Source organism: Anomaloglossus baeobatrachus, chromosome 12 (assembly GCF_048569485.1).
Source record: "Anomaloglossus baeobatrachus isolate aAnoBae1 chromosome 12, aAnoBae1.hap1, whole genome shotgun sequence".
NCBI lineage: Eukaryota > Metazoa > Chordata > Amphibia > Anura > Aromobatidae > Anomaloglossus > Anomaloglossus baeobatrachus.
In genome coordinates this window covers 53,318,277-53,343,996 of record NC_134364.1, presented here as the reverse complement: position 1 = coordinate 53,343,996, position 25,720 = coordinate 53,318,277, and the positions used below count along the sequence as shown (strand labels likewise).

The window sequence follows — 25,720 nt, the reverse complement described above, 5'->3', positions numbered from 1 at the left end:
GAGTCGCTGAGTTCAAGGATTGGCTATTGACATGATTTCATCACCAATCAGTGAGCTCAGAGTCTTTGCCAGTATGGACGGAACGCCCCCTCAGAGTTGCTAAGTTCACTGATTGGTGCTGATATAACATTGACAGCTAATCAGTGAGCTCAGTGCCTTTGGTTTGTATGTATATATACATACATAAATACATACATACATACACCAAACTACAGCCAGGGTCCAGAATTTTGTTAACAGGGACAACCCCTTCAAATATTCTTATATTGTTTAAGAACATGGCAACACCTACACCATAACCTAGGACACAAATACAACATAAAAAACCAAACACACAAACAAGACAAAAAAATAAAAACAGAAAAAAAACACGAAAAAAAGACACCGCCCTTACAGTGAAGATTGTGCATGCAGACGAGGGATTCACGTGTCACAAGCAGCTATTTAACTTTTCAAATTTTACTGGTCCAAAAAACACACATTGACACAAGAGTTTATCAACATAGGAAGTAACATTTAGGTTTATAAAAAAAAAAACAAAACAAACATACAATTTGTGACAGTATATGTTCACATGGGGCGACTCGCTGCAGATGTTCTAGAGCAGAAAATATGCAGAATAGACAGTACCAGCAAAGTGACTGAGACGTCACAAGTCCCATGTACACACTGAATAGGATATCCTCATGTTAGTTGATTCGCTCCGTTAGTTTCTAAATCTCCAGCATGTTAATTTATTTTCTTGCAGAAGGTGACATCTGCCGGTAACTCCTGTAGATTTTGCAGCAGCACGTAAAGCATTTTTCTTCCCCATGTGGATATATCATTACAGACACTTTCACAGATTGGTAGCATATCCCCTATCTACAGCTGGGTCGTGTTTTCCATCAGTCCCATACACTTTGGAATGGACCAGCAGCATGAATGCTCCACTGCCCCTCCATTCACACAGGGCCACATGGAGGCCACGTCTCAGGATCTGTGGATGGGTCTATAGTGTTCATCTTAGGAAAACTACAAGTAACCGCCATCTAGTGCATTTCTGTACCGTAGTCTCTGGGCTTACATGTCTGCTTGCACGTAATGGCCTGGCGCAAGGCTTCCAGGATCATCTTCTCATTATTCTCCACATTGTACTCGGTGAGATTGATCAGTTTGTCAAAGTCTTCCTTACTGTAGGTCGGGTTAAGCAGCCTGTAAGGCGACCTGCCGTCCAGCTGCACTATTCCTTCTTCCTTTTCTTGATCGGTTAGCCGCTCAACCCCTGCGGAGGAAATAAAAGTAAATACTCTAATACTTATTCCTATTCACTGGAATGATGGCGCAGACACTAAACAGGTTATGGTAGCTGTGCTGTCAACTGCAAGCATCTGGCACCGATAAAAGCAGAAAAGCAGGTGTCGGAGACCAGCTAATCTGATTTTGATGACCTATCCAAAGCATAGGTCATCAATGTAAAAAGCAGTGGAGTAATCCTCTAAAAGAAATCTGTCAGCAGGTTTTTGCTATGTAATTTTTGAGCGGCGTGATGTGCAACTGTCACTTACTGCTCTGATTTTTGCGGTTTCAATAAAATCATTGTTTTATCAACAGGAGATTATCATTTTAGGACTAGGTGTTGCATGCCATGTAGTCCTCCTGCTCTGTGTAATCTGATAGGAGCACGATGTTGGGGTAGAAGCCCTGATTCCAGTGATGTGTCGCTTACTGAGCTGCTTGTTCCAGTTTCAATAAAATCAGTGTTTTATCAGCAGGACATTATTACAGGACTAGTTGTTTCCCCTACTGCTCTGAATAACCCCATCCCCACCACTGATGGGCAGCTTTCTGTGTACACTGTACATAGATAGAAAACTGATAATTAGTGGTGAGGGCAGCATATACAGAGCAAGAGAACCACATGTCATGAAACTAGCCCGGCAGTGATAATCTCTTGCTCATTAAACACTGATTTTATTAAAACTGCAACAAGCAACTCAGTAAGTGACTTCACTGGAATCAGGGTTTCTACATTGATAGCAAATGGCTAATCAGGGGTGAGGACAGGGTTATACAGAGCAGGAGGATTACATGGCACAAAACAATTAGTCCTGTAATGATAATCTTTTGTTCACAAAACACTGATATTATTGGAACTACAACAAGAAGCTCTGTAAGTGACATCACTGGAATCAGGGTCTCTGCATAGATAGAAAACTGCTAATCAGTGGTTAGGACAGGGTTATACAGAGAAGGACAACTACATGGCACAAAATAACTAGTCCTGTGATGATAATCTCTTGCACATAAAATACTGATTTTTATTGAAACTACAACAAGCAGCTCAGTAAGGGACACATCATTGAATCAGAGTTTCGACCCCTACAACATCTTGCTCTCAGATTACATAGCACAAATCTGTTGACAAATTTCCTTCAAGCTCCATCTGCATGCAACACTAAGATGGGTGCCCATTAATACCTTGTATTACCTTCTACATCAATACCGAATGCCGAAACCCTTGTGAAACCAAACTGCAGTCTCTGGGCCTAGTACACTATACCGGGATGATTATAGCTTGAATTTGTTAAAGAGCAGGTTTCTTCCTAACACCGTATTCTCTGTTAGTATTTTTTTAAGGATATTTACCAATAAGTATTCATGGAGCCGGACTGACTTACCTGGATGTTTGAAGCGCTTGAATGTGTCATTTACTAGAGGGAAATGCACAATAGTGGGGCACTTGGGGTTTCCACAGTTTTGGAAGGCGTAACATTCCTTTGGATTGGCTTTCTCCTCCTCACTCACTTCTACATTAGGAAAGCAGAGGTTCTGGTCGCTGCAGTACTTCTTGGTCCGTTCCACAGACTGAAATGAAAGGAATTTGAGTCCATATAATAAATAATACAGCAATGCTGGTAACACACCACTTATCATATGGGCAATGCACGCTGTCATTTCCCCTCCAAATTGCTAATGCTCATATTTCAGATTTACATCAATGACTGAAGAAAAGCAGACTAGGACTCTGAAGGTATACGGATACTAAACCAGCAAAAAAGAAAAACAGAGCACTTGCATGATATATGGAATGACATACGCATGACACTCGTCCAACTTTTCTGGATGAAAATCGAACACATTTGGGAGATCGTACTCCAAGGTGGGATAGATTAGAAAACACTTTGCTTGCTCCGTACAAATGGCACTGAATGGCCTTATACAGATGACGGGCCCACTCCCCCTTTAGACGTCAAAATTTTCCCCCTTCGGTCATAACGCATATGTTTTGGAGGGCATCCTGCTTACAATTTCGGCTACAATCAAACCAGTCTCCTCTACTCAATTTTTTTCAGCAATCCTACGTTTCCCCCGGGTATGGGATCTGGTGGGTTCACTTCGTGGAAAAATAAGGGCATTATCCATTATTCGACTGAGTCACTTAGCTCTCTATATACCTTACACACTAAACCTGAATTTATAGATCAATTCTCTCCACCAGAAGCAGAACGCTATAGGTTGGAACAGATATACCATTTTATATATATTCGCTCACGGGTGAACGACGAACCCTCTCCCCAACGGCCTTTGAAAGATCCTGTATCTACGATCCTGGGGGTTGGATGGGTACCCTCTCTCTAATTTATTCTAACCCTTAGCGGATTGAGTATGCAGTGGTCTTGTGGCGCAGTGCTCAAGCACTCTGATCCACAGTGCACTGCACTATGGGTTTGAATACCACCAAGGACACAAGCACGGAGTTGACGGTTAAAATGGCTTTGGCAGCAAACCAGCCTCCCTGACCTGGGAAGGGTGAACCGAAGGTGTCCTTCATACTTAGAAATTTTTTTAAAGTTTTCAGACTTCCATGCCCTGAGAGGGCAAACTAAATTGGGAGAGAAAAGGCGCAATAGGGTCTTACCCGATTTACTGGGTAAAAAGTATAAAGAAGTGGTGCACTCACCTGATCGGGTTGTGCCAGTCACAACTCCTTTAGTGGCATAAGCGAGTGCCTAAGTGGTCCAGCAGCAGCCCTGTTGTACAAGTGAAACATCAACTTCGGAACTGGAGGAAAACAGGTTTAGCGCCGCGCTTGAAGACCACGGACATCAGTGTTGAACACACAATTCTTTTATTTCATTTCATTCCTACGCGTTTCGGAGACCACAACTGCCTCCTTCAGGGAAAAGAACTCTTCCCTGAAGAAGGAGGCCGTTGTGGTCTCCGAAACGCGTAGGAATGAAATGAAAGAATTGTGTGTTCAACACTGATGTCCGTGGTCTTCAAGCGCAGTGTTAAACCTGTTTTCCTCCAGTTCCGAAGTTGATATGCGCTGAGAGGGGGAAGTTTGCCCAGCAGTCCCCGACTACTGCTCGGCGTCCTCACCTGGTCGGGTGATTAGCTGGGCGCACTTCATTGGTTTTAATCCCCACCTCATCCCGTGGGCTGAGTCAACCACAGAGCTGCCATCGAATGGGCTGTCACCCGCAGAGGTGAGTCATCCATGGGGCTGCCATCCAATGGGCTGTCACCCGCAGAGGTGAGTCATCCACGGGGCTGTCACCCGCAGAGGTGAGTCATCCACGGGGCTGTCACCCGCAGAGGTGAGTCATCCACGTGGCTGTCACCCGCAGAGGTGAGTCATCCACGGGGCTGCCATCCAATGGGCTGTCACCCGCAGAGCTGAGTCATCCACAGAGCTGCCATCCAATGGACTGTCACCCACAGAGGTGAGTCATCCACAGAGCTGCCATCCAATGGGCTATCACCCGCAGAGGTGAGTCATCCACAGAGCTGCCATCCAATGGGCTGTCACCCGCAAATCTCCAACAGCAGTGATAGGTTCTTAACAGATGACACAGGTAGGAGTTCAACGTTTTCAACAACTATTCCACAGATGAATACAAGCCAGCTGCTTGCAACCAAGGCTTGAATGAACTGAAAATATCAGCAGCACAGTCCAAGGAAGGAGTAATTAAGCACCAAGATAATGCTGATGATCAGCAGCTGGGTAGAAGTCCAGCTCCTGCTGGGTCCAAAAGGGGAGAGATGAATCCAGCAGGAAAGCTACTTATACCAATGAATACTGACAGCAGGAACAATAGAAGGTCAGAGAGCATTCTGCACAGCCAAATGCTGTGACCTTCCATGGGCAGAAACCACATGACTGTCTGTCACCCGTGACGCACCTGTGACACTTTAAATATCAACATAAAAATAAGATCAGCACTCACATCAGGTTCTTTTTGTTAGATTTTTATTTTATAGTTACATACATAAGCGGTCACAAATGACACGTTTCAATTGCATCCTTTCTCAAACAGTGTACACTGCGAGCCAAAATGCATCATTTGTTATCGCTACTTATGGAACTATAGAGTAAAAAATCCAAAGAAAAGAAAGAATCTGATGTGAGCGCCAGTCTTATTATGTTAAAGCTTTTTTTCAGACGAAGATCAAAAACAGGATATAGACCGCCAAAGTCTTTTTGTGGGAATTTCTTGGTATCAACTTACCATCTAATTGTTGCACCTTCAATCAGAATGATCTAATGTGATATCAAAAAGCGCCAGATAGGGACAATCTACAATAATTTTCTAAGAAATGGATGATTTCCCTCCACTACTTACTTTAAACTTATCTGATAACCCATAGTCAAATGACAGTAGGACGTCTACTTTGCGGTCTTCCCGGAGCAGTGGAGGAAAGCTAGCGTTGATGTAGTATGCGCTGTCCACCAGGCACAGTTCCTCGGTAAACGGGGTCAGATTGTTTGGAGAATTGTCCAGTTTTGTATCTAAAAGAGCAAAGTAAACTTCATTAAAAGTCAAAGCAGGAGCTTCATAGACCGGCCTATGTTATAATTCAGATTCTATAATAAACGAGTGTTCGCTACGCCACAATCTTACTCCAGCAGGGACTGGAGTAAGACTTGAAGGAAGGCGTACACTACAAATCATTAAGAAGCCTCCCTTTCCACTCTGCCCCCTCATTAAGACTACCGTGAAGATAGCCGGTTTTGCTGAATCGGGGGGCATAGTACTTTAGTATGTTCAGTCACAGATGTGGTCGTACCAATTTGCTTTGCGTTACACATTGGAGAGCTGTGCTAAGGTCTTTGGGGACGTGGAATTGTGATTTTAATATGTTTACCCTGTATAATCATATATCATTGATGTTGTCTTATCTTCTAACTTACTCCCATCATTACTAACCAAAAGGATTGTACATAGACAGATAATGATGGCGTAAGCTGCTGCCCCCTGACTATGTAAGACTTGGATCTGATGGAGCCATTTATAGCTGTTCATTTCTGGATATATTTTCAATAAAAACTAAATATCCTGGACTTACCATCAAATGTACAGAATCCTTCATGCGTGGAATATTCTTTATGCATCTGCAATCCTTTTGTAAAATTATGATGCGACCCATCAAGAGGACGATTAGTTAGAATTTCCCTCATTTTACGGTTGAAATTACTTGGCGGTTCAACAAGACGTGTGGACAGATCTGATGATGATAACCTCCTCTTCCTCAAGGCTTCTTCGTCATCATCTGTTTTAAAAACAAAAAAAGAAAAAATAAATAAACAAGATGGACCGAGCCCGACTCCAACCACAGCCAATATGGCGGAAAAACTAAGTATGCTCTGTATAGGGAATAAAGTCAACATTAATTTTTTATTTTTGACAGCAGAGGGTTGCTTCTACTCAGGAACTCTTCCTTAGTCTTAATTGAATTTGGTCACCTGGGCCATTTGGTGACTAGATCTGGGGAATTACTGGCTGCACAACAAGGGGGTGTGTAAATGAACAGTGACAGCTGACTGATGTATATGAATGTCATAATCCTCACAATATTTCTCAGAATATTCCTCACAATTCCCATTTATTTTATCATATAAAGAACTGAGAAATGTCAACATACTACAAATAACGCTGTTGTTTTTAAGACATCCACTTTGCGGTAAAAAGTACTGGGTAATTTTGTTCTGTGGGTCAGTTTGGGGATTGAATGCTCATTTTATAGTAGCACAGATCCTCACCTAGCTCGTGTACAGCATCCCTGGTAAAACAGTGCCAGAAATTTTCGGAGCTCACAGCTGCGTACCAAGCGTCCATCAGGTTTATTGAAAAGATGTTACTCCATAATCCTAATCGAAGAGAAGAACAAACACGGCATTACAGCAGCGTTCATCAACTAGGGCCTTATTCACGAGTCATATACATGTTTTATACTTTCTATTTTTATTATTATTTTTTTATTATTATTATGGTCTGAACCTTTTTAAGATGCCCATTATTTTCAAAACAGTTTTTGCTTTTGCCTCTTTGAGAAGCATAGGGCTGCAAAGGAGAAAAAGAGCATGTCTGACATTGATCCAGTTTGTGTGTCCATTCAAGTAAATGGGTCCACAAAAAAAAAAAGAAAAAAAGAAAAAAATGGCGTCTGGCCTTTTCATCACAGACTAAGGCCCCATTCACACGTCTGTGATTGCGGTACACATGAAAACAGACGTACGGAGGCCCACTAAAATCAATGGGTCTGCGCATAAATCCGTGGTTTTTCACGAACGCGTGTCTGTGTGTTCCGCACGGCAACATGTCAGTTTTTCTCCGGCAGTACTGATGTCACATGACCCGCATACTGATGTGATTCATGTGACACGTACCAGAGAAAACACGTGTCTTTGAAATAATATGATTTTCTATACTCACCTGTCTCCAGTGCTGCTGTCACTTGCATCTGGGCCCGTTCATTGTGCTCATGAATATTCACTGCACCGCAGACCCAGAAGCAGCAGAAGCGGAGACATCAGCACCACAGACAGCAACGCCGGGGATAAGTGAGTAAAAGGTTTCTGCTCTGATGGATAGCACACGGAGAACACGTGCACAAAAATCACAGCATGCGAATTGCCGTATGCACCTTCAACACAACCCATCAAAAATGTGTTTTTATCACAGACATGTGAAGGAGGCCTAATGCTGGTTGATGCCTACAAAACCTCAGCCAGATTTTTTTTATCATTTGAGAAAAACAATGACATTCTTATTTATTATTATTATTTTTATTATTATTATCATCCGCATTGTCCATAGTGGACAATCCCTTTAAATTTCCCCAAAGCCAACCGACCGGTAGACTTGAGTCTATGACAGACTGTATAATAGACACTTGGAAAGGCGATACTTGATGCACAAAGCAAAAAATGACCCCGTTTCTGGGTCGATAAAAGGGCTCAACAACCCTCAAATCCCAAATGCAGACTCTCTAAAAAAGGAAAATACAGAGCAAGGACCATCAGAGGAAGGGAGTAAACATCAGTCTCTCATTCAGGCCACTTGGAGACTGGGACTTTAAATGCAAGATCCACTGGCATTCCTTCTGAAGGATCCTCTTATCCCAGTCGCCCCCTCGGGGACTACGTCTTACCAATTCTACAGCACAAAAGGAGATGGACTTAGTGTCCCCTTGATAATACTCCCAGACATGTCTGGCTATGGGGGTATCCCTCCTATGTCTGATGTCACAGACATGTTCCCCTATCCGTTCTCCTGTCATGTTCTGACAAGTTCCCCTATCCGTTCTCCTGTCATGTTCTGACATGTTCTCTTATCCGTTCTCCTGTCATGTTCTGACATGTTCTCCTATCTGTTCTAATGTCATGTTCTATCCATTCTTCGGTCATGTTCTGACATGTTCTCCTATCCATTCTCCTGTCATGTTCTGACATGTTCTCCTATCATGTTCCGACATATTCTCCTATCCGTTCTTATGTCATGTTCTGACATGTTCTATCCATTCTTCGGTCATGTTCTGACATGTTCTCCTATCCATTCTTCTGTCATGTTCTGACATGTTCTCCTATCCGTTCTAATGTCATGTTCTGACATGTTCTCCTATCCGTTCTAATGTCATGTTCTGACATGTTCTCCTATCCTTAGTTGCCTCGTGGTTTTACCCACATAATTGAGTGTGCACTTACACGTAGCCAGATAGACCATTCCCTCACTTTTACAATTTGCGAAATCAATCAGAAAATAATGGCGATCAGTACTAACACTCACAAAGGACTTGCAAGGTGTTATCCAGTCACAATATTTGCAGTCACCGGATCGAAAAGTACCTAGTGGCTTTCTGTCAAGCCATGTTCCTGTCGTAATCGGTCGACTGTAGTGACTGTGTACCAAAAGGTCTCCAATCGATCCCCCCTTCCTAAATGTAATAAGTCGTATATTCACTTGGGTGGTTTTAATTTAATAATAAATACAATTTAGATTTTAAGGGATTTTTCAAATTTTCCTGTTAACCCGAATTACGTAATCCCGCACACATTGTACTTGTTAAAATGACAGAGCTGTGAAACATCTCTGTTCTCCTCGTCTTTTCCCACCATTGTTGTAAGGATTTCTCTTGTGTATCACCGATATTTTGGAGCTCACTACCCCAACACATCTCACTTTGCGCAAATGCTACATTTTGATCGCCTGTTATTGCTTTTTGTGCAAAATTTGCGGCAACCAAAATAAAAGTAATTTTGGCATTTGAAATTTTTTTGCCACTACAGCGTTTACCGATCAGTTTAATTGATTTTATATTTTGATAGATTGGGCATTACTGAACGCAGCAATACCAAATGTGTATATATTTTTTATTTTTTAACCCTTTGTCAATGGGGTAAATGGGGGGTGATTTGAACTTTTAGGTTTTGTTTTTTTTTTTGTTTTTTTTTTTTAGTTTACTAGGTCCCTAGACTATAACGATCAGCAGTCTGATCACTCTTCCACATCTCCAGATCACAGCTACAAAGCTGAGATCTGGAGAAAAGCTGCTTTACTCTCACACACTGCCCTCTGCCAGAAGTGAAAGTGACTCCTGGTAGCTGCAAGAGTCATCACATGACTCAGTGCTACCATGGCAACCACCAGAAGTCACGTGACTTCCAATGGGGGTGGGTCAGCTATCCTTATGGCGCCGCACTGATACATCTCGCTGTCAGAACTTGACAGCGAGATGTAAGGGGTTAATAGGTGCGGGTGGAATGCGATTCCACTCGCACCTGGCAGGCACACGTCAGCTGTTGAAATTAGCTGAGATGTGCGTGGATTGCTGCGGACTGCCCACGGCAGCCCACGGGGATTAACCTCACATGATCCATGACGTACCCAGTACGTCATGTGTCGTGAAGAGGTTAAAGGGTCATTCCCATCTCCAAGATCCTATCCCAATATGTAGTAGGTTTATTAATTATTATTATTATTAATAATAATAATAATAATAATAATAATAAATAATATTAGCAAATACCTCTAATTTGAAATGTAGTATAGATCTCCTGATTAGCCATGTCTCTTACCTCATGTGCAGGGCATTGCAGCTTAGGTATCCATGGTTACAACCACTCATATAGTGACAGACAGTTGCTTGTAGTCGTAACCATCGTGATACCTAAGGTCCTGCAATGCCCTGCACATGAGGTAAGTGAGACAGCTAATCAAGAGAACTATACTACATTTCTAATTACAAGTATTTGCTAATATTATTATTACTACACCTACTACATATTGGGATAGGATGTTGAAGATGGGAATATCCCTTTAAGCTGAAGATATATCTTAAACCCTATAAATTGATGAATTAGGAGCATTGGATGAGTGGCCTGCGCCTCCCACAAATCCTACTCCAGTCTCTGCTGGAGTAAGATTTGTGGCGCAGTGACTGGTGCCTCTCGTCATGAATATGAAGAGTGGTGCTCGCCACGCTCCTTTACCCCTTTGTTGGAGCTGGACAAAAATAGCGTGAGTTGCGCCAAAAGTTTTCAAAGCTTTTTAATTCTGGCAAGGAAGATTTGATGAATTGGTCAATTGGCTGTACGTTTGAGGTCGTTGTCCTGCAGCAGAATAAATCTGGAGCCAATCGGCCTTTTCCCTGATTATATTGCATGATGCATAATTATCTACCTGTATTTCTCAGCACTTAGGACACCAAAAAGGAAACTTAGTGCAGCAGTTGAAAGATACATTATGTTTTTTTCCCTTCAAAAACAGATATTCAGCAGTGCCATCAGCTCAGAATTGACAGAAACCAGTGGGACCAGAGACATTTACGTCTGGCCAGTCGTGGTCTTCATAGAAGACTTGCGGCTGAAAGCCTTTCCCGCTACACGGGACAGGAATATATCGTAAATTTATATAATGAATTTGTAACCTTCTGTATTTCTGATGTATGTATAATAATGGAAATTAAAGGTTTGGGGTTTTTTTTTTTTTTTTTTTAAATGATTATTTTGTACATTATATTTGTAATAAGTCCTGAAAATTAGATACGTGCTGAAAATGTTGTAAATTATGGTGAACAAATCATAGGGATTGTGCTTTGCTTTGTCCAATTTGACAGATATAAACTATATACAGATTCAATTTGCCACCAGAGTGACAAGAAGAAGTTTAAGCTGGGTTCACACTAAGCGACAGCGACGTCGCTGTTACGTCACCATTTTCTGTGACGTAGCAGCGACCTTGTAAGTCGCTGTTATGATCGCTGCTTAGCTGTCAAACACAGCGACGCAGCAGCGATCATAACGTCGCTGTGCTACATGTGCAGAGAGCAGGGAGCCGCGCTTAGCGCTGGCTCCTTGCTCTCCTAGGTACAGTACACATCAGGTTAATTAACCCGATGTGTGCTGCAGCTACATGTCACAGTGCAGAGAGCAGGGAGCCGCGCGCACTGCTTAGCGCTGGCTCCTTGCTCTCCTTGCTACAGTATGCATCGGGTTAATTACCTGATGTGTACTGCAGCCACATGTGCACAGAGCAGGAGCCGGCACTGGCAGCAAGGGCGGAGGCTGGTAACGAAGGTAAATATTGGGTAACCAGGGAAAGGTCTTCCCTTGGTTACCCGATGTTTACGCTGGTTACAGCTTACCGCAGCTGCCAGACGCCGGCTCCTGCTCGCTTCATTTCGTCGCTCTCTCGCTGTCACACACAGCGATGTGTGTGTCACAGCGGGAGAGCGACGACCAAAAAATGAAGCTGGACATTCAGCAACGACCGGCGACCTCACAGCAGGGGCCAGGTCGTTGCTGGATGTCACACACAGCGACAGCGACGGGACGTCGCTGCAACGTCACAAAAAATGGTGACATAGCAGCGACGTCGTTGTCGTTGTCGCTGTGTGTGACACCAGCTTAAGAGGGACTCTCAGCAGATTTCTGCAATGTAACCTGAAGACAGCATGCTGCAAGTGTTAAAACAGAGTCTGTTATCTCACATTCTTTTTTTTTTTTGTTTACCTGCAATGTTGGTTTAAGCCTCTTATCTTTATCTTTAGTGGGTCTCATCAGCAGTGAGTTGTAGTCCAACCCCGCCACCTTTGTGATTAGCAGCTTCTGTCGATGGAAATGTGCACTGAAAGCCTAGTGAGGGCAGGAGCAGCCCTCAGAGCTCTGCTACATGCAAAATCTAAAATCTTTCACTGTGTCACAATGGTTGCAGCCACTTATCTAAGTGACACATCATTGAACTTCCAGCCTCTTTGCCTACATCATGCTGCTCTCAGATGAGGTAGCAAAATCCTGCTGATAGATTCCCTTTTAATCCAGGCAGCATTATCACAGTCCTGCTTTGATACAGAGCATAGGTACAATACAATCTTTCTACACACAATGCTCTTATAAATCCACCCAATGTCTTACCTTGCATGTAACAGATCCTAGACTCTGGAAGTGGCTTTGTCCGTCTTCCCATAAAAAACTCACTGCCAAAATCTTCTGATCGGATGAAGGCTCCATACTTGAGCAGTCCTACCTCGTACGGTGAGAACTCACACCACTCTGTGAACGGTACGCAAGATGACAGATGTATGTGAATTTAAATGTCATATGCTCATGAATATTCACTGCACCACGGATTCAGAAGCAGCACCGGAGACAGGTGAGTAAAAAGTTCCTGCTCTCTGTGTGCTATCACGGATAGCACATGGTGAACACTCGTGTGCCAAAATCACGGCACACGGATGGGTCATAAGCAGCTTTAATACGGCCGTGCAAATCACAACCGTTTATCACGGACGTATAAAGGGGGTGTGAGGCAGTGACAGGGGTAATATTTGAAGACCGCTATGTGTCCCCCAGAATGTGTCTGGAAACCCTCTGAGTTTGCTATAGCTATTACTGGGAGTATAGCACAAAGGGTAACAGGGAGACAGATCCCTCCTCCCAGTCCAGGTTTTGTAGCAATCCTCATGTCCGGCATTTTCGTTTAAATCATGCAGAGCACAGCAGGGTGTGTCTCAGTTGAGAGCCAGGCTTGGTGAAGCTAACACATGCTGTATGAGCTGGGCTGGCTCTGTGTGGAGTGAATACAGGCCAAGAGTGTGAGCCTAGGAGAACCTTACACAGATCCCTGCGGTTAACGGGGTCCCAAGGTAACAAGACTTTTTGATGCCAAGAATTTGTCTATATGCACCGGCTGTGATCCAGAAGAGACTTTGACTGTGGGAAATTGGATCTATTTATGCTGCAACAATAAATAGACTGTTGGTGTGAACACGCTGCTGCCTCACTGCCTCACGTTTTTTGCCCAAACAACGCTGCTACCTCACAGGGGTCTTATGTGAATGATCTAGCATCAACATGCGCCATACTCCAAACCTCATATTCCTGACTCCAAGACTTCTCTTGTGCTGCACCAGTTTTCAAAATGGGCTACCCCAAATAATCCGGTTAATTCTTAGTAGCCACAGTTTTAAGAGTGCTCTAAAAATACATCTCTTTAGATAGGCCTATCATGGGGTAGAGGAGGAGCTCCCCATACACATAGCATAATTAGCTGATCCAGCAGCACTAAACAACTGCTGATTGTTAAGTATTTACCCAATGGTGGTTGTCTAAAATCCTGTTTACATAGGTGAACAACAGTAAACAAGGCGTACTGAACGATAAGCAATTGCTCACTCAGTGCACAGAGACTGCTATTGTTCTCGGCAGCGTGAGTCCTGTTTACACAAGAGTATGTGCTGCTGAGAGCGATGATCTCTTGTGCAGCACTTCAGCATTTTGCTCCTTCGTGGGGTGAATGGCTGCCCGTTTGCTTATCATAGAAAGAGCATTCTTAAAAACGTTCGTCCACGATAATCTCTCAAGGTAGATGCACCTCAAGCATTTCTTCCCAATGACCATATAACCATGTGAAGAAATCATAATTAAAGGGCGCTTTGCAACAAACCTTTATAATCCAGTGTGGAACATTCATTTGCTTTCACATTCATTGCCAAACATAGAGGGAGCGGATTTTGTCCATGGGCCAATGCTTTCTTTTGATCTGATAGTTTTGCATCGTTCACCTGTTAAATGAATATTTTATTAAGACTGTCTGCACTTAAAGCATTAAAAAAGAGAAAACAAATGATTTAATGCAATAAATAACTGTAGTCCCCTATATACTTTAGACAGTGGTAGTTTGGCCGATGGTTCAGCCAGTAACTATCTTGCCTGAGGAGTGCTGTGTTTTCGGAGACAGCCACTGTCAGACATCTCTATGTCAGAGAAAAAAGGAGCAGCTTTGGTTTTGTATCAGGTCATAAATCACTAACCATATGGCTTATTTATCTGTAATATAAATCATAGGATGCACTGCAGACTCACACCATCATAAAACATGGACTCGATAATCAGTCCCCACAGGTCTGTGAATGATGTCTTGTAGCCCATCTTTGCTCGGGTAGATAGTTCCTCCCGATAAAATCCTAGACGTTCAAAGGTAAAAGCGGACATCTTGCTTTTGGTCACGCTCCTACAAGCATCTTGTATGTGTGGAGAGAGATCTTTTTGCGACCAGTTAGGATCCTCATATAGTTTACTCATAGACCTAAAAGGAAAACAACTGCGGTCAATATATAGACGACATCCAAATATATCACTAATTGTCTAATAACATAAAGGGTCTTCACCATGTGGATCCTGAAGCGCCTGTAATGTAGGTCACACAGTCCAGGAGATTCAGCTTCTTTAGTCCAGACAAGGTGCCGTAGAGAGACGTCATTGCTCTAACACCACCGCCGGTAGTTGTGACGGCAATCACGGGAACCTATTGTGGCAGAGAAGTGCACAGCATGAAACGCTAATGTACTTGTTGGACTTTTTTAAAAAATTGGAAGAGTTATGGGTGACCAGCATCCGCCAACCATTTTGGCCAACAAGACTGCAGAAGTCATAAGCCCAAACCATTGGCTGTGTATTCGCTATGTATGAATTATAAGATGAATTATATTGTGCCCCCAATACTGCAGATGAGACAGATCTCATGTGTCCTAATCAACAGATACTAACAAAGTCAGGGATACAAGAAGCAGTCATGGGACTGAGAGTCACACACACCTCGTGAGCCTCTAAATCTCGGTCAAGGTTTAAAAGTTTCTTTAATGTATTTGCAACGATCTTCTTCCTCTTCGAGAGATAAAGTTTCTCATCATCACAAAGGCTGAATCCCATTCGTACATTCAGTTTTTCAGTGCTGGGGGCAGAAACAAAAGAAGACTAATTAGAAAAAGCATGAAAAGAACCCAGATGAACGCCACACATTAAATGATTATCGACAAGAAATACTAATTAGTATGGAAGAAGAAAAATATAAAACTAGCGCAATATCAGTTGTGTGTAAGGCTTATCAGTACAAATCTATATTTATGCCCACAGCACAAATTTAATTTTCCTACATGTGCTTTATTTTCTCACTACTGTCTACTGTGGTGCAGGGAGCGGTGACACAACCCTACTCAAATGCAATAAGATTATCGTGCAGTGAACATTATTTGAACTATATATATATATATAGTGTGTGTGCAGAATTATTAGGCAAATGAGTATTACGATCACATGATACTTTTTATACATGTTGTCCTACTCCAAGCTGTATAGGCTGAGAGCCAACTACCAATTAAGTAAATCAGGTGATGTGCATCTCTGTAATGAGGAGGGGTGCGGTGTAATGACATCAACACCCTATATAAGGTGTGCTTAATTATTAGGCAACTTCCTTTCCTTTGGCAAAATGGGACAGAAGAGAGATTTGACGGGCTCTGAAAAGTCCAAAATTGTGAGATGTCTTGCAGAGGGATGCAGCAGTCTTGAAATTACCAAACTTTTGAAGCGTGATCACCGAACTATCAAGCGTTTCATGGCAAATAGCCAACAGAGTCGCAAGAAGCGTGTTGGGCAAAAAAGGCGCAAAATAACTGCCCATGAATTGAGGAAAATCAAGCGTGAAGCTTATGCCATTTTCCACCAGTTTGGCCATATTTCAGAGCTGCAACGTTACTGGAGTATCAAAAAGCACAAGGTGTGCCATACTCAGGGACATGGCCAAGGTAAGGAAGGCTGAAAAACGACCACCTTTGAACAAGAAACATAAGATAAAACGTCAAGACTGGGTCAAGAAATATCTTAAGACTGATTTTTAAATGGTTTTATGGACTGATGAAATGAGAGTGACTCTTGATGGGCAGATGGATGGGCCAGAGGCTGGATCAGTAAAGGGCAGAGAGCTCCACTCCACCTCAGACGCCAGCAAGGTGGAGGTGGGGTACTGGTATGGGCTGGTATCATCAAAGGTGAACTTGTGGGACCTTTTCGGGCTGAGGATGGAGTGAAGCTCAACTCCCAGACCTCCAGCCAGTTTCTAGAAGACAACTTCTTCAAGCAGTGGTACAGGAAGAAGTCGGTATCGTTCAAGAAAGACATGATTTTCATGCAGGAGAATGCTCCATCACATGCATCCAACTACTCCACAGTGTGGCTGGCCAGTAAAGGTCTAAAAGATGAAAAAATAATGACATGGCCCCCTTGTTCACCTGATCTGAACCCCATAGAGAACCTATGATTCCTGATAAAATGTAAGATCTACAAGGAGGGAAAACAGTACACCTCTCGGAGCAGTGTCTGGAGGCTGTGGTGGCTGCTGCACGCAATGTTGATCATAAACAGATCAAGCAATGACAGAATCTATGGATGGTCGGCTGCTGAGTGTCATCAGAAAGAAAGGTGGCTATATTGGTCACTAATTTTTTGGGGTTTTGTTTTTGCATGTCAGAAATGTTTATTTCTAAATTGTGTGCAGTTATATTGGTTTACCTGGTGAAAATAAACAAGTGAGATGGGAATATATTTGTTTTTTATTAAGTGGTCTAATAATTCTGCACAGTAATAGTTACCTGCACAAACAGATATCCTCCTAAGATAGCCAAATGTAAAAAAGAAAACCACTCCAACTTCCAAAAATATTAAGCCTTGATATTTTTGAGTCTCTTGGGTTGATTGAGAACATAGCTGTTGATCAGTAATAACAAAAAAATCCGCTAAAATACAACTTGCCTAATAATTCTGCACACAGTGTATGAGATATATATATATATATATATATATATATATATATATATATATATAAAATAAACATTTATATATAATAAACATTTTTTTATATATATATATATATACACACATATATATACATACACATACACATACACATACACACACACACACACACACTGTATATATATATAATAGATGCCAATGATTGCGGTGTCATGATAAAAATAAATGATATAGATACTTTACCAGTCTTTAGTTTTGAGCTTCATCTCCAGGGGTCTTGCCTAAAGAGTAAAAAAAAAAAATCCCATTTCTTGGATAAACAGTTCTTTGAGAAATGCTGAACTCACACAGTTTACAAAACTATTGGTGCGTTTACGCCTGGTGATACCGGGTGTTAAACAATCTTTGATTTCTGTTGCTAATATTTCTTATGTTAAAAAATAAATAAATTGCTGATTTGCTACATGCTGATTGTCAGCAGTTTGTTCTATGTGCACAGAACAAGCATTAATATGATTGCTCTGTGCAATGTAGAATATCGTTTTATGTCCCCCCGTTTGCTCAGGATGGTATGGTGTGCTGCTGCTAAGAACGGGATCACTCAAGTAAATGCAAAATCATTTGTATTGCGTCCAGAAAAAAAAAAAAGTTTTGCATCTATATTGTGATCTACATGACCTTTTCTACGCCCGTGTGCCATCAGTATGTCCGTTTTGCACTTCTGTATGGTATACGGTTTCTACATGATCAGTTTAATAAATAAAAGTTCAAGTACAGTTTTCTATATTAATAATTGTAATGGATCTGAGAAACACACATGACATACAGATGGTAACCCGTATGTGATCCTTTTTTGCGCCCCCAATTATTTATGATGGGAAAGTCTGATGTGGAATATGGATCATTGGTATATAAAAACGTTCATATAAACTATTGAGCTGACTTGCATTGGTGTTTGCGCAGTCCGTATTTTTGCCCATAGATCTTTAACACAGGAGCCCTAAGAAATCTTTTAAACCCACTAGAAAATCATCACATCGGACGATTGAGAGTTTTGCTTGTTCGTTGGGTGATTGCTGGCCCGTTTGTACAGAACCATAATCGGGAATAATAATTCCTAATTATCGCCCAATATAAATGGTTCTTATAGGGTTATTATAAGTAATAATGCACATTCTGCTAACATTGCACATGCAGTATGATAAATAATTACAGAAACGCAGCAATTTTTAGCTTGAAAAACTCTCAAAGATACCAACAATAGGTTTACACTTCACATAAAAGTTCACATTCCTTTAGGTTCTATTGCCATTAGGAAGAACAAAATAAATGCCCTTCGTTGTGATGACCGGATAACAATCTATAGCCAACTCTGATGATCCTGCACCTCAGTGGCCTGGAATACACCAGATTACTGGACTTTTAGTGCAGAAAAAAAGGAAGAAATTAATTAAGACTCCCGTTTTGTTCGTCAGCCTTGATCCAGAGTCCGCAGGCGTAAGATGCACAAAATTTATTTAGAGAGTGGATTCTCAAATTTGGAATTATTCCCCTATCCAGGAGATAGGGAATTAAATCACAATCACAGAGGTTCTGACTTCTAGGACTGTCACCGATAAATTTGGCTCTGAAGAGCCGTGTGTGAGAAGCGTGGTGGTCCATCATACATACTGCCGCTCCATTCATTTGGGGATAGTCAAGCGCTTTACTTAGCTGGTCCTGAGCATACCCAATGCAGATAAATCGACCACCGCTTTATTTGCATGGGCCCCGGTTCTTGGGATTGGTGGCGGTCCCAGGGATAGGACTCCTTGTGTGTGGGAAGTTATACCATATCCAATGGATTAAGGATAACTTTCAAAATTGAGACTACCCCCTTTAAAAGGCATCTCAAAATTGGCCTGAAAGAGTTAGGGTTATGTCATTAATAGATTTGAGATTTGCTTCACTATGAACAATATGAGGCTGGGGGCACTCAGTCTATAATATACAGGGGCTTCTCATGGCATATACAGTAATGCGCCCATAGGCTCCAATTCCCTAGATGGAATGTACTCTTTCACCCTCCGTCCAGCCGGTATGGCAGATCAGTTGCCTTGAAGTCATCCTGACTCTGGTGATAACCAGAAAGATAGCTTAACATGCACTAATTGGTAAAACATGTCATTGAAATAGTTGACAAAAACCAGTACCTAAAGAGGACCTATCACCAGTCCTCCCGACATGTCAGTTCTACTAAATAATTGCAATTCTCATAAAAAGAAAAAAAACAATTGCCCAGGAGCTTTTCAATTACATATGTTCAAACCTCTCAGTAATGTAGAGTGCATTTAATTTCTTAGGAAGTAAATAAAAAAGACAGAAGAAAAAACAAAAAGGAAAAAAAGTAGAAACAAAAACCCCAAAAAAACAAACGAGTCTAAAAGGAAATAAACACTGACTTAGAGGATTTATTATTCAGGATGGGCTACTAGAGGACAAACCTATCAATATTGTGTTTTTAACAAAGTCTTACGTTCATAGTCAACATGAAACTACATGATCTTGGGTGGGCAACAGGTATAAAAGAAAAATTAGCAATCATTATCTGAAAACAGTCCTAACCCTTTCTAAAGAAAATATTACTAGGTTTCGGCCTTATGCCCATAGGCAGGCACAGGGGCCTAGGCGCCGAGTCTTCACTAATCAACGATATGTCCATTTCAGGAGATGACCATTAAGCCCCCATACACAAAGTATATTGCAGGTTCAGAGCTCGTACTATGATGATAGATATTTTAATCTGTATTGTCTGTTATAGTCCTTCATCCTTCCTTTGGCGACTTTTCCTGAGAAAGAAGTGGGGTTTCACTTCAAAACGCGTAGAATTAAAGTGAACCTGTCAGGTACAATATGTACCCAGGACCACAGCAGTTCTGGGTGTATATTTCTAATCCCTGCCTAACCGTCCCTGTATACACCAGCATAGATAAAGAGATCTTTAGAAACAGTATTTCTCAAGATCTTTTATCGTATGCTAATGAGGCCAGGGACTAGTGCCCTGGGCGTTCGTTCCCTTGGCTAGCCGGCCCCCTCAGTATGTAAGGACGCCCCTGTGGGTGTGCTAACATGCTAATGAATGTGCAATGTCACAGGATGATCTCACCTCTCCGCTGTCATCACTGCCCGACGCTGGATTTCGTCTCAGTGCGCATGACCCCGGAGTTTTGGTCATGCGCACTACTTCAGTTTGAAGCCAGGACTCGCACACTCTGCTTCATAGTGCGCATGACCCAAACTCTGGGGTCACGCGCACTGAGCCGAAATCTAGTGCCTGGCTGAGAGGTAAGTGAGATCATCCTCTGACGCTGCATATTCATGAGCATGTTAGCACACCCACAGGGGCGTCATTACATACTGAGGAGGCCGACTAGCCATGGGAACTAATGCCCAGGGGACTAGACCCCGCGTTCATTAGCATATGATAAAAGATCTTTAGAAATACTTTTTCTAAAGATCTCTTTATCTATGCTAGCGTATACAGGGACAGTTAGGCAGGGATTAGCAATATGCACCCAGAACTGCTCGTGGATCTGGGTGCATATTGGACCTGACAGGTTCCCTTTAAACCACCTTTTAACAATGTACGACTTGGATCCTTTTGTCTACAGCAGCACAGATTTATCCATGTTTTTTTCCCCAATTCCAATCCTGGGCATACATGATCAGTGACATGGGGAGACCCCCGTGACCCCCTCCACCCCTGATGAAGCTCCTGCAGCGACACGCATTGGATGGGTTATCTTATTCTCCCATCATGCTTTGTGGCTGCATATTCTGCTAGCCGCAGCTCATTTATTCATACTGGGACCTATATATTTCACTATGGACCCTGTGTGACCTCTTCTTTGGGAGTCCTTTTGACCATGGTAGTTTATTTAACTAGTAGTTTGGTCTTTTCCCAGGTTTTGCTATGAATATTGTTGTACCTAATTATGGCTTTGTGTTTATGAACATTATTATTCCTATATTGCTGTTTGATCATTACATGTGACTTGTATTTTCACTATTGTACCTTATATATCAGGTCTTCATTGCATGATGGATTTTTCTATTGATTTTAAGTGGTTTTAATGTTTGCATAAATTAATAAAGTTGTTTTTCTTTATTTTTGTGGGTTGCGTGCTATCTTTGACTATTTCTTTTTTCCATGACATGGGGAGAGAAACAAATGCTTATTCAGGGAATAATTATTTTAATAAAATCTAGTTCAATGACAAACTCTCTTTCTTTGAACGCAAAAGGTTTCATCCGAGTGAAGAAAAAAAAAAAAATCAAACTTGCCTCCCTTATTTCAGATGATGAGGGTCTGAGGAGTATTGTGGCGTTTATACTTTCTTGACCGAAAGTGTTGGCACTCTTGAAATTGTGCCAGAAAACTAAATGTTTCTCCAAGAAAACTATTGCAATTACACATGTTTTGTTACATACATTTATTTCCTCTGTGAGTATTGGGAAAAAGAAAAACAAAATAAAAAAGGCAAAATTGTACACAATTACACACAAACACCCAAAAATGGGCTGAACAAAATTGTTGGCATCTTTCCAAAACGGTGTGTAAACAACTTGTTTCAATCATATGATGCTCGTTCAAACTCACCTGTGGCAAGTAACAGGTGTGGGCAATATGGAAATCACACCTGAAACCAGATACACAGAGGAGAAGTTGACTCAATCATTGCATTGTGTGTCTGTGTGTGCCATGCTAAGCATGGAGGATAGAAAGAGGAGAAGAAAACTGAGGACTGGAGAATAAAAATTGTTTAAAAATATCAACAATCTCAAGGTTACTATTCCATCTCAAGAGATCTTGATGCTCCTTTGTCCACAAGATAATAAAGAAGTTTACAACCCACGGCACTGTAGCTAATCTCCCTGGACGTGGACGTAAGAGAAAAATTAAGGAAAGGTTACAAAAGTAGGATAGTCCAGATGGTGGATAAGCCACCCCAATCAAGTTCCAGAGAAATTCAAGCTGTCCTGCAGACTCAGGGTGCATCAGTGTCAGTGCAAACTATCAGTCTACATCTGAATTAAATGCTATGGAGGAAACCCAGGAGGACCCCACTGCTGACACAGAGATATAAAGCTAGACTTCAGTTTGCCAAAAGGTATGTGAGTAACCAAGATCCTTATGGGAAAGTGTCTGGTGGGCAGATGAGACCAAGAAGTGCTTTTTGGTAAAGCACATCATTCTATTGTTAACAAAAAAACACAAAAAACTAACAACTGGTGTATTCCCTTCATGCATTAAACATGCCTCGATCACACCCATCCTCAAAAAGCCCTCCCTTGACCCTTCGTCTGTGTCAAAATATCGCCCCATATCACTTCTCCCCTATGCCTCAAAACTACTGGAACAGCATGTTCATCTTGAACTGTCCTCCCACCTCTCTTCCTGCTTCCTCTTTGACCGGTTACAATCTGGCTACCGACCCCATCATTCCACTGAAACTGCCCTAACCAAAGTCACTAACGACCTACTAACCGCAAAAGCCAAGCAACACTACTCTGTCCTCCTCCTCCTGGACATGTCCTCTGCCTTTGACACAGTAGACCATTCCCTTCTATTACAGATTCTCTTGTCTCTGGGCATCACAGACTTGGCGCTATCTTGGATCTCCTCATACTTAACCAACCGAACTTTCAGCGTCTCCCACTCTCACACCACTTCCTCATCTCGCCCCCTGTCTGTCAGTGTCCCCCAAGGTTCAGTTCTTGGACCCCTGCTGTTCTCAATCTACACCTTCGGCCTGAGACAGCTCATAGAGTCCCACGGCTTCCAGTATCATCTCTACACTGATGATACGCAGCTCTACCTATCTGGACCTGACATTACCTCCTTACTAACCAGAATCCCACAATGTCTGTCTTATATTTCATCCTTTTTCTCTGCTCGATTCCTAAAACTGAACATGGACAAAACAGAATTTATCATCTTTCCTCCTCCTCACTCAACCCCTCCACCTGACATATCCAACAATGTCAATGGCTGCTCACTTTCCCGAGTCCCACGTGCTCGCTGCCTGGGAGTTATCCTAGACTCTGACATCTCTTTCAAGCCACACATCCAAGCCATCTTCACCTCCTGCCGCCTCCAGCTCAAAAATATTTCCCGGATTCATACATTCCTTTCCCAAGAAGCTGCAAAAACCCTAGTACATGCCCTTATTATCTCGCGCCTAGATTATTGCAACCTCCTACTCTGTGGCCTCCCTTCTAACAGTCTCGCACCCCTACAATCTATTCTAAACTATGCTGCCCGGCTAATCCACCTATCCCCCCGCTACTCCCCGACCTCTCCTCTCTGCCAATCCCTTCACTGGCTTCCCATTGCCCAATGACTGCAGTTCAAAACACTAACCATGACATACAAAGCCATCCACAACCTGTCTAATCCCTACATCTGTGATCTAGTCTCCCGGTACTTACCTGCACGTAACCTTCGATCCTCACAAGATCTCCTCCTCTGCTCCCCTCTCATCTCCTCTTCCCACCATCGCATCCAAGATTTCTCCCGTGCCTCCCCCATACTATGGAACGCTCAGCCACAAGATATCAGACTCTTGCCTACCTTGACAAGCTTCAAAAGGAACCTGAAGACCGACCTCTTCTGAAAAGCCTACAACCTGCTGTAACCCTCAGTCCAAAATAACGGCGAACAACCAGCTCTACCCTAATCTACTGTATCCTCACCTATTCCAGTCTACAGACTGTGAGCCCTCGCGGGCAGGGACATTTATCCTCCTGTACCAGTCTGTGCCTTGTATTGTTTATGATTATTGTACTTGTCCCTATTATGTATACCCCTTTCACATGTAAAGCGCCATGGAATAAATGGCGCTATAATAAATAATAATAATAATAAGGCCTTCAAAGAAAAGAACACAGCCCCTTCAGTCAGATATGGTAGAGGTTCAAAGATATTTTAAGGTTGTTTTGCTGCCTCTGGCACTGGGGGCCTTGACTGTGTGCAAGAAATCATGAAGTCTGAAGATTAACAAAGGATTTTGGTCCGTAATGTAGTGCCTAGTGTCAGAAAGCTGTGTTTGCGTCCTAGGTCAGGGGTCTTCCAGCAGGACAAGGACGCCAAATATCCATCAAAAAGCCCCTAGAAATGGATGGAAACAAAGCGCTAGAGAGTTCTGAAGTGGCAGCAATGAGTACAGATCTAAAATCCCATTGACACATGAGGAGAGATCTTAAAATTGCTGTTGGAAGAAGAGAAGACGCCTTCAGATATGAGAGACCTGGAGCAGATTATACAGAAAAGTCCAAAATTCCAGGTGAGACGAGTAAGAAGCTTGTGGACGGTTACAGGGAGCGACTGAATGCAGTTATTTATTCCAAAGAGTAAGGCTATGTGCACACGTTGCTTTTTTTCAGCGCGGAAAAAAACGCACCCTCTGGCAGAGGGGAGAATTGTAAACAATGCTTTTTGAGAAAAATGCATCGAAAACGCATGCGTTTTTCATGCGTTTTTTTAGGTGCGTTTTTTAAGACTTATCAGTGTTAATAAAGTTGGTTGAACACAGACCTTTGGAAAAGAAAACCTGTGATGTCATTTCCTTCTCCACATTCTGTTTGGATAAATGGGAGGGCTTGGAATAGAAGGAGCACCATTTGAATTTTGGAAAAGTTGAAATAAACTTCGCGCACCATGTCACATTAGCAGGGCCCCTTGCGTACCTATATGTCAGAAAACCCCCACAAGTGACCCCATTTTGGAATCTGCACCCCTCGAGGATTTTATTCAGGAGTATATTAAGCATTTTGAATCCACAGCTACTTCCCCCAAAATGTTGCTGTAGCAACAATATTCTCACTTTTAGGCCCGTTTCACACGTCAGTGAAAAACACTGATGTTTTTCACTGGCGTGTAAAACACGCACATGTCCCTCCGTGTGCCGTGAATCACGGCACACGTGGGTTGTCTAAGTGCAATCCGGGCTCCGTTCTCCGTGGCCCGTGATTGCACTCAGTAATCATCTCACCTGCGCCCGCTCCCGCTCTCCATGGTGCTGATCGCTCCCGCGGTGCAGCATCCGCAGCAGCTGCTTCCGGGTCGGCTGTGTCGCGCATCATGAATATGCGCGACAATAATGAGCCGGCTCAGAAGCAGCAGGGAGAACGGGCTGCAGAGGACATCGCTGGACGCCGGGTGAGTAAAAATGATTTTTATTTTAAAAGCACGTTTTTTTTCTGGCACGTGTTTCACGGACCACACCACTGCGTGGTCCGTGGAACATCAGTGATGCCGGAAAAAAATGGACATGTCTCCGTGCGGCAATCACGCACACGCGGGTACGCCGCACGGAGACACGT

General features: G+C 42.5%; 1 protein-coding gene across 1 annotated transcript in view; it reads right to left on the bottom strand.

The window, feature by feature from the left end:
• Positions 1 to 593: 593 nt before the first annotated feature.
• Positions 594 to 25,720, bottom strand: part of PLA2G4B (phospholipase A2 group IVB) — a gene marked incomplete at its 5' end in the record, with an annotated part of 46,806 nt that continues 21,679 nt past the window's right edge. Inside the window, 11 exons of the mRNA XM_075329699.1 lie at positions 594 to 1,264; positions 2,661 to 2,847; positions 5,610 to 5,776; positions 6,334 to 6,537; positions 7,028 to 7,135; positions 12,680 to 12,817; positions 14,211 to 14,328; positions 14,630 to 14,852; positions 14,935 to 15,071; positions 15,362 to 15,497; positions 17,600 to 17,637. Of these exons, the coding sequence (XP_075185814.1) occupies positions 1,032 to 1,264; positions 2,661 to 2,847; positions 5,610 to 5,776; positions 6,334 to 6,537; positions 7,028 to 7,135; positions 12,680 to 12,817; positions 14,211 to 14,328; positions 14,630 to 14,852; positions 14,935 to 15,071; positions 15,362 to 15,497; positions 17,600 to 17,637 (1,689 nt within the window). The remainder of the gene's footprint in view (positions 1,265 to 2,660; positions 2,848 to 5,609; positions 5,777 to 6,333; positions 6,538 to 7,027; positions 7,136 to 12,679; positions 12,818 to 14,210; positions 14,329 to 14,629; positions 14,853 to 14,934; positions 15,072 to 15,361; positions 15,498 to 17,599; positions 17,638 to 25,720) is intronic.